This window comes from Kryptolebias marmoratus, linkage group LG24, assembly GCF_001649575.2.
Source record: "Kryptolebias marmoratus isolate JLee-2015 linkage group LG24, ASM164957v2, whole genome shotgun sequence".
NCBI classification, from domain to species: Eukaryota; Metazoa; Chordata; class Actinopteri; order Cyprinodontiformes; family Rivulidae; genus Kryptolebias; species Kryptolebias marmoratus.
Window position 1 is genome coordinate 13,167,554 of NC_051453.1, and position 8,831 is coordinate 13,176,384.

Consider the following 8,831-nt stretch of genomic DNA (forward strand, 5'->3'; position numbering starts at 1 on the left):
GTGGTCTCAGGTGAAGACCTGGAGAGGAACGACGGTTCTTCCTCCAGGCCCTACTACATATCTCCAGGCCTGCACAAGATCCTCCGCAAAGGAGAGGAGCGTGCCAAATCCAGTGCTTCCTCCTGAGTGACGTGCAGCTGTTTTCCTGAACTCTCGATTCTGACTCTGTATTTGCTCTACGTGTGTGGGGAGGCATGGATATTTGAGAACAAGTACTCTAGGGCTAAACGACTAAACTGGATGCAACCCAGCCTGGTCAAAAATGACCTGAACATGAAGAGACGTGCTGTTCCTTAAGGTCCCTAGTAAAGGGGACTGGAAAAAAAACCAACAAAAAAACAGACTTACTTCCTCTCATGAGCCAACTGAGACACTTGCCTTTTTGTCTGCTATGCTTTTTTAAATTATTATTATTATTATTATTCACATTTCTTTTTTTCTTCTCTGTATTCTCTGCCTTAAAGAGAGGGTACACACCAACACACAAAATGGATGCACAAGCTGAGAGATTTTTACCCAAACAACATGAGGACCTTAAATTGTACAGATGCCAACGATGGACTGTGGCCAAAGGTATCACCTTAAGACGTGGTGAATTTCTGGGGCCCTTTTCTTGTCGCACTTTGGTCTTCTGGTGTAAAACGAGATTCTGTTTTTACTCTCACAAGCATGAGAAGAACGGCGTGATTTATTTCCTCTGTGTAGCATGGTTATTTAGCTGGCCGTCGATGTTTCCTATCAGTTTTTATAGGTTGCTTCAATCCGCCGTTACTTTTGCTTACAATTAGTTGCAGATTTCTTTGTACTTTCTGTTTGCTACACACTCATTTCAGTTTTTACTTTGCTCCTAGATGTACTGTAACCCAGACAGAGACTCTGTGGGAGGTCAAGACTACAATATTCATTTTATTATTGCTTAAACTCTGAACAGAACCTGAGCATTTCCAGGAACTCTGAATGCAGCCACTAGTTTATGTGCCTAGATGTGGAAAAAAAAAAAAGGAAAAAAATATTCCTTCTACTCTGTGATTTTAGACCTAACACCAAGAACCTTTGCGGTAATGTTTCTAAAAGGATTTTAAAGCCATTTTTGGTAATTCTTTTTTCTTTTTTTTTTAACTTTGTTGCTTCAGATGTTGTGCTGTTTTAATACTCAATATGATACACACGTCTGTCTGGAAGTTATTCAGTATTCTTTTTGTACAGGGGATTTTTTTATGTGTGAATCCAATAAAAATGTGAATATTTGTTTTTTGAATAAACATAAATGGTTCAAATATTGTCAAGTGCATTTTAAGACATTTGTGACTAAAATTTCAGAGTACCCAATGCTTTTTACTTGCATTTTATGTAACTTTTTGACTCCTTAAATGTTTCTTTTCATAGTGAGGGATCTGGAGGTGAATGATGGGGATTCAGGCCGACCCTACTGCATGTCCAAAGGATTGATGAAGATCCTGAAGAAGACAAATGGTTGAAATCAGAGAAGAAGAAGAGGTGGAAGAGACAGCATTCTTACCAAAACAGGGTACAAGCCCACGTTGCTTTAAACCCTTTGCTAAATGGGACGTACATGTAGGTCTAACCAAGCTGAACTCTATCTTATGGACTTTTTTTTTAATTCTGACTCAACTCCAGATGTTGGTTTGACATACATACACACACCAGATGATTGTAATTTTTAAAAATGCACAATAATGCTTTATTGGTTGTAAAGGTTTCAGAGCCGTAGTCATTTTACACTGCAATATATCTTTACTGGGACTGTGATGAAGTCTGCTTTTGGTGCTTCTTAATCTCTTGTGGTTCCCAGTTTCCACCAGAAGATGGTGCCAGTTGGTATTAGATGCCATTTATGGCAGGGTTGAGGCATGAATACACAGCTGCGTGAAATGGTCAAACATCAGCTCGTCTGTGTTCAACCACAGAGTTTGTCACAGTGACAAACAAATTTACCACTGAGCGTGTAAAGTGTCACCTTTAGGCGCCTTTTTGGGGCGTCTAATTATTTGTTTCTGTGACAGTTTACATTTAAAGATGCTTGATTGGATTATTTTTTTGAATCAAAAAGTCTTTATTTATATATATTTTTTTTTTTTTTGTTAAAAGTAAACCAGATGAAAAGTTTGGATTTGAAATCAGAAGTGTGTTCTCAGCAGGATTCTGTGCCCAACCAGCACACCATCCACAAACTCTTTGTGTTACATACAGTATGTACTGTTTTCTTGTTGTTTTTACCTGCTGCTGGTGTGGGCATGTCATCCTGCTGCATGTGTGACCCAGAGGACAATGCAGTGAGAACAGTGAATATTCTTTTTGAAAGTGTTTCTGTGTGATAAAATGTACAATCATGGAGAAAAGAAAGTTCACCCTCTGTCGGTTGTTGAGTTTATCAGGACAAAACAAAATAAAAATGATCTGGTCTTTACCAGTTACTGAAAAGCACTGGAATCAAACCTCAAGTGTACAAAAACACACAACAGATAATGTCAAAAACAAATCCAAAGTGGAAATGCTGTTTGTTAAAGACACAGTCCACCTTTGCTGCTTCCATAGGATTAATGAAGGAAAGTATCAATCAGGTGCTGCTGCCTCTATAAAAGCAGGAGTTTTTGCTGTTCAGGAGAACACAGGTGTGTGTCAACACAATGCCAAGGAGGAAAGACATCAGCAATGACCTCGGAGAAGCAACAACAACAGGGTTTTAGGCAATTTCCAAACAACTCAGATCCATCGTTCTGCAGGGAGAAAGATTATTCACAAGTTGCTCATCTTCCTGGGAGTGAACGTCTCTGTATAATTCACCCCAAGGTAAGACCATGCAATGGTTAGAGGCATTTGGGTGGGGGGAGGGGGACCCAAAAGCTCCACCTGAGACTCTACAGGCCTCAGTTTGTAAGTTAAAGGTTAAAGTTCATGACAGGCCGGTTAGTAAAAGACTGAACAAGTACAGCTAGTTTGGAAGGACTGACAGCAGAAAGCCTCTTATTTCTAAGCAGAACGTGGCGACAAGGCAAAGGCTGCAAAGCTGTGTCTGAATGACCCACGGGACAGCCGAGACCAAAGCAGAGGTGTTCATGCTCAGCGCCATGTTTGGCAAAAACCAAACACAGCATTTCAAGAGAAATGACTCATGCCGACTGTCAAGCACAGTGGTGGAGGGCTAATGATCTGGGCTAGTTTTGCAGCACCCTGCAGGCATTGATCGACCATGAACTCCTCTGTAGATTGAAGTAATAGAGTCAGTCGTGAGGCTATCTGTGGGACGGCTGAAGCTTTAACCAAACTGGGTCTTGATGAAACAGGACAATGATCCCAAACGCAGCAGCTGTTCTACAACAGAACGGCTGAAAAGTGAAAGAAACTCAAGATGTTGCAGTCATGCAGTCAAAGTCTAAACTTCAACCGGACTCTAAGAGAGCTGTGCAGAAACGCATGACTGCAAACAACGAACTGAAGCAATGTTGGAAAGAGTGGGCCAAAAATTCCTCCACAATGACGAGAGACCCTGACAAAGATGGTTGTATAAGCTACCGAATCATGGGGTGTACTTAGTTTTTCACATACAGCGTTTTTAGTTTCTTTTTGTTTAATAAATAAGGACATGGTGGAATCTGTTGTCTTTTTGAATGCTTGAGATTAGCTCTGAATAATTTTAGAGCCTGTTAAAGACCAGAGTATGTAAATAATGTCCTTATTTTTAAAAACCTGAAAGATGACGATCTTTCTTTTTGCCATGACTGAATCGAATAAAAGAGCATCAAATGGTCGAGCTCGATTGGTTTTAAAGGTGTTCCAAAGGTGTGCTTTCTGCTGACCACTGGGTGTAACTTTTTTTTTTTTCTACCATCAGTGTACAACATGTGTTGACCTAATTCAGCTCACTTTGACAACTTTTTAGGATACAAGCCAGCAGAAAGAGCTGTTATTCTGCTTTCACGGTGTGTTTGATTCCGTGGTTAAACCTGCTGTGATACGCCTCTGATTGGCTTCTATCTTCAAGCCAAAATCCTTTTTTAGAGATTGATGAAATAAACGAACGTCTCAGCAGCTGACAGGTCCACACTGTGTCTTTGTATTTTACTGCCATTAAAACTAAAGTCTTTTTTTTTATTTTTTATTTTATTTATTTATTTATTTATTTATTTTTACCCTAAGTGGACTTACGCATCATTTAGAGCGATTCTCATCCTTAGACTCGCATTCGGGAGAACCTGCCCCCATGGAGCCTCAGAGAGTGACAGCACTTCCAGACTGACACACACACACACACACACACACACCCTCGGCACCAGCTCCACCTGAACACGCTGAGACACGCAGCCATTCGGCGCAGGCAAAACAGCTCTGCTTGTGTGAGAAGGAGGACAAACGACCCACGTTGTGCTCAGCGGGGCATCCCACCCATGTCTCGATGTTGTCATTTCTTTGTTAAACTGCACAACCTTTTTACAAACCCTGTTCAGTTATGAATCTTTATTTATCCCCACCGGGTGAATACCTTAAATCCAATAAGGGTGGTAGAACCGTGTTTCTATATGCCCTCAGCTCCCTCCCTTGTGTGGAAATAAGATTCTTTTGGTCAACCACAATCAACGAGTAGACACAAGTTGAATTTCTCTCCTATAAAGAAGCGTCTAGCTGATGCTCCAGACTGCTCGGGGTTTAATTGTCTGCCTTGTGTTGATTTATTTATTTAGAAAAGTCTTTTTTTTTTGTCATATTAAACAATAATATGACAGCTTCAGGACCCACGCTCCTCCTTTCAGAAATCCCTCATGTGCAGCCTGAGATGTAAACACAGACAGGTTTGTGAAATTAGATATTTATTCGTGAAAACAGACTTCACATACAATAAATTAAATTGCACCATTTATACAAACAAATTCACCTTCATAATATGGAGTTGTTTTTTGTTTTTTGTTTTTTTTTCAAGGGGAAGGGAGGATTGGCTTTCACTTAGAGTACCACAGCCAAACATTGTCACGAAGTACACAAACAAATATAATGTGTCACAACTGTGCGAGGTACACCGAACCCTTTACACATCGGGACTTTAAATCTTTGACGTCCAAAAGTAGCTTCAAACAGAAATATCCAAGGATGAAGTTTAGGAAAGAAACGGGTGCAATGATTGGTTTTCTTTTCGTTTCTTTTTTTTTTTTTTTTAAACCCGATGTTGCTGTCGTATGCTGTGTAGCACATTTAAATGTCATGGATGGAGCACAACAACTTGATNTTTTTTTTTTTTTTTTTTTTTGTACCATGGAGACCAGAATACTGCAGCTGCATGTGATGGACAAACACTGGGGAGGTTTGACGCTGCTCTTTCTCTCTGTACGTGTGTGTGTGTGTGGGAGCAGCTCAGGCGTGCGACACAGGCAGCGAGGTCATGGCGTGGGCTGGCAGCAGCGGCTGAAACATGGAAGGAGGAGAGTGTACTGCAGGCAAACAGGAAAAAAAACCCATCAGCATCAGTATGGACCAGCTTAATACAGGTGACATAATCTGTAAAATAATAATAGAACGAAACATAACCGTGTGGTATATAGTTGGATCCAAAATTTGTCTGAGCATAATCAGATTAGAGCCAATTAATGCAGACGCTTGTCTCTTTATTTACACTGAAGCGGAATGTTCAAACAAATAAATCTTGGTGGAGAAGTCAAGCATGATAAAATAAAGGTTTACATAAAGTTTGACACAGATCCAGATAAATTTATTCAATCCTGTTAAATTAAGCATCACAGCCGACACTTATTTGCTCTGCGTGTTTCTCTTAGTGTTGAGGTTTTTGAAATGCTAAGTACTTTTATACAATAAGAGCATTAAAATTTTTAATAACCTGCAGAATTTCTTCATCTTGAAATTTGATATCTTAGTGCATCAACCTATAAAATAATATAGCATTTTGCTTCAAAATAGAAATAGTTTTTATTACATCACAAATAAGTTATTCCTGCATTGTTTTCTGTCTTAACCGCTAGTATTTACTGCCTGTATAATTCACTGGGCCAGATGTTCAGCTGCTGCAAATACAGCAAAACATTTGAATCACAATACTTCAAAATAAATTGCACTTAAATCCGTCCGGACTCTTTGTTGCTCATGAATCATCTCTGGCTCAGTAATTATTTTCAATTTAGAAAATTTAATACGAATGTTGTTGTTTTTTTTTTAAAAAAAAGGCTAATTTATGGATCTTGAATGCCACTGTTGTGAAGTCAGTAAGAGGGTGGTAAATTCACATATAATATGGGGTTAAAATATGATAATTAAAGTGTAAAGATACAAATCTATCATTTACAATGTGCCGCTCCGTCTGTAGTTTTTGGTCACAAGTCATGCAGCGCTGAAAATAATAACAGAAAATGTGAAAGAAGTCCCCATAAAAAGGTTTCAGGCTCACTGTCTATGAAGGAGTGGAGCGCCGAGAGCATTGAGCCCTCCGGGCCCCCGTACGCTGTGTACTGCAGCTCCTCGGGAGTCGGGGTGGGCTGCGACAGGCGGCTGGGCTGCAGGGTGGTCATGGGGGTGCTGGAGGTGTGGTTGGGGCTCACGTGCTTTTTGTGGCGTGCTCGACAGTTCTGGAACCAGACCTGCGTTATTTTCAGGACAGAACACGGCTTAAACAGCTCGTCATGATGGAGGCTTTGTAGTTTTAGGTTTTCAGACAGAACAGCCTTGCTCCAAATTAAATCTGTCTCCACTGAGATTTCTGATAATTCATATAGGAACAGTATTTTTTTTACCCTATTTAACTCACAAAGGCCATCAAGTTGACCCCAATCTATCTCATGACTAAAAAAGGTTTGAATCCCAGCATGTCTCTGAGTCTTTTTTTGCTCCATCATGTGTGTTTGTCTCTGTGCTCTGAACTCCCACTGACCTGGATGACTCTCCGACTGAGGCCGGTCTGCTCCGCCAGCTTCTGCAGGGTCTGAGCATCAGGGTTGTTGTCCTGAGCGAACTGAGCCTGCATCACCTGCATAGACACAGGCGGAGCAGCGGCAAGTAAATAACAGCAAGCTTTTTCTGCTCAAAAAAAAAAAAAAAAAAAAAAAAAAAAATCAGCTGAACCTGACTGTCAAACAATGAATGAGGCTCAAATGCAAGGGCAGTAACAGCTATATCCTGCATCGTTATGAACCACGATAATGTCGAATCACTTCAGGTAAAACCAGTCAGGAAATACAGTTTATGTACTCACAATAATCAGAAATACAAATCTAATTAAAAATATAATCACATCATTCTTTAATGTCGCTATTCTCTTAATAGTTGCACCAGAATAAACTATTATTACGCCATTATTATAATTAATATTATTATTTTTGCAACTTTCAATTTTTTAACATTTTGTATTGAATATATGAATAATTTTAAACACTGGGAAAAAATAACCTAAAGCCTCTGCATAACAGACACAAACAGATATACTGTTTAAATGACAAGATTTAGGTTTATAAAGTATTATAAATGAAGACACATGCTGGAGGCCTCCTGCTGTTGAAACGATCTGCAGCTTTGGCAAAAAAAAAGACGAGCACCTGATTAAATCATTTAGCTGAAGTTATTTTATTTGTTAAATAGTTTAGAAGCTTTAGAGCAATTTGAACACTTTTTTTCCATTTCTAATTCAGTCTTTTCTGAAATTTAAATCACAAAATAAATAAATAAAATAAAATAACTGAACTGCTTTTGCTCGGCTTTTCTGAATATGTGCGCTAAAACGTCTCCCAATAATCGAATAAACTTTTTTTTTCTTGTTTTTTTTTTGCGCGTGCATAAAGTTGCGGCGCGGACCTGCAGCTGGTCGGCGGTGAAGCTGGTTCGGGCTCTCTTTGAGGGCTTCGGCTGGTTAATTTCTTGTTCGGTGGGCACGGCTCCCTCCATGTTGACACTGTTGCCTGCAGCAGAAGGTCCCCATTAGTTGAAGAAAAAGAAAAAAAAACAACAACAAGCACCAAACCAGAAATCCCTCCAAGGTTCTGTTCACCTTTCTCCACGGCCCTCTTCAGGTTGTCCAGCATGCAGTCGTAGTGGACCCTGCACAGCACCTTCCCCTCCACCAGGGCGAACTCCTCCCCGGTGGAGAGCTGCCTCTTGCAGGAGAAGCAGGCGAAGCAGGCCAGGTGGTAGACGTTGCCCTTAGCCCGGCGGACCCAGTCTGTGGAGTGGATGTTCCTGCCGCAGCACGCGCACCAGGTGCCGTATCTTCTGCAGGGACGAGCCAAGTCTCATTTAATTTCATGAAAAATGAACATTTCCTTCACTCTCTTCATTTATAATCAGTTTTCATGCCAGGATATTTTAAACCCAAAAACTGGCAGGATTTTTCTCTAATCAGCCTTATGATAAAGAGCACACATTTTAGGACGCTCTTCTTTTTTAAAATAATGATGCAATAGTCACGTTGCCTGTTATTTGACTTTTTATTCTCTGAGCCAAATAAGAAACCAATTTCTGCAACTTTGTTGTGATTTTAAAAAAATAATAATAATTTGTTTAATTTTCTGCAATCGTTTCGATCCTCGAGCCCAACTTTCCGTGCGCTCGGAAGGTGAGCGGAGTGGTTGCACGCACCGAAAGTAATCCAGCTTGCAGAAGACCTCCTTCTCTTTGATGTAGCAGCTCGCGTGGCTGCCAAGCGAGGTCTGGCACACGCTGCACGAGAGGCAGCGCACATGCCAGCACAAGTCGTTAACCTGCAGCAAAGATGCGATGAATTAGCAGAAGACAGGCCGTCTGGAGGGAAGGAGGAAGGGTGGAGATGGAGGAGAAGGAGGAGAAGGAGGAGGAGGAGGACGGGGGGATGGAATAAATACCCC

General features: G+C 40.6%; 2 protein-coding genes across 7 annotated transcripts in view; one reads left to right on the forward strand and one right to left on the reverse strand.

Annotated features, from left to right (window-relative positions):
* slc44a5b (solute carrier family 44 member 5b) overlaps window positions 1-5,039 on the forward strand; it is a 28,843-nt gene extending 23,804 nt beyond the window's left edge. The window contains exons 22-23 of one of the 4 annotated variants that reach the window (XR_005232829.1): window positions 465-573; window positions 1,387-5,039. Coding sequence is in view for 3 of the 4 variants with exons in the window: in XM_017407409.3 (XP_017262898.1) it covers window positions 11-126 (116 nt within the window). In the remaining variant the exon portion in view is untranslated. Of the gene's footprint in view, window positions 1-10; window positions 1,048-1,386 lie in introns of those variants that run through there. The other 3 variants (XM_037974271.1, XM_025004001.2, XM_017407409.3) reach the window with 3 other exon arrangements.
* A 200-nt stretch (window positions 5,040-5,239) lies between these two features.
* The window catches only part of LOC108230596 (LIM/homeobox protein Lhx8), a 4,809-nt gene continuing 1,217 nt past the window's right edge, over window positions 5,240-8,831 (reverse strand). The window contains exons 3-8 of one of the 3 annotated variants that reach the window (XM_025003923.2): window positions 8,587-8,708; window positions 8,000-8,217; window positions 7,807-7,910; window positions 6,890-6,985; window positions 6,410-6,599; window positions 5,240-5,441 (exon numbers count right to left, since the gene is read on the reverse strand). In XM_025003923.2, the coding sequence (XP_024859691.1) occupies window positions 5,365-5,441; window positions 6,410-6,599; window positions 6,890-6,985; window positions 7,807-7,910; window positions 8,000-8,217; window positions 8,587-8,708 (807 nt within the window). In that variant the 3' untranslated portion in view covers window positions 5,240-5,364. Of the gene's footprint in view, window positions 5,442-6,409; window positions 6,600-6,889; window positions 6,986-7,806; window positions 7,911-7,999; window positions 8,221-8,586; window positions 8,709-8,831 lie in introns of all 3 variants that reach the window. The other 2 variants (XM_017406944.2, XM_017406943.2) reach the window with 2 other exon arrangements.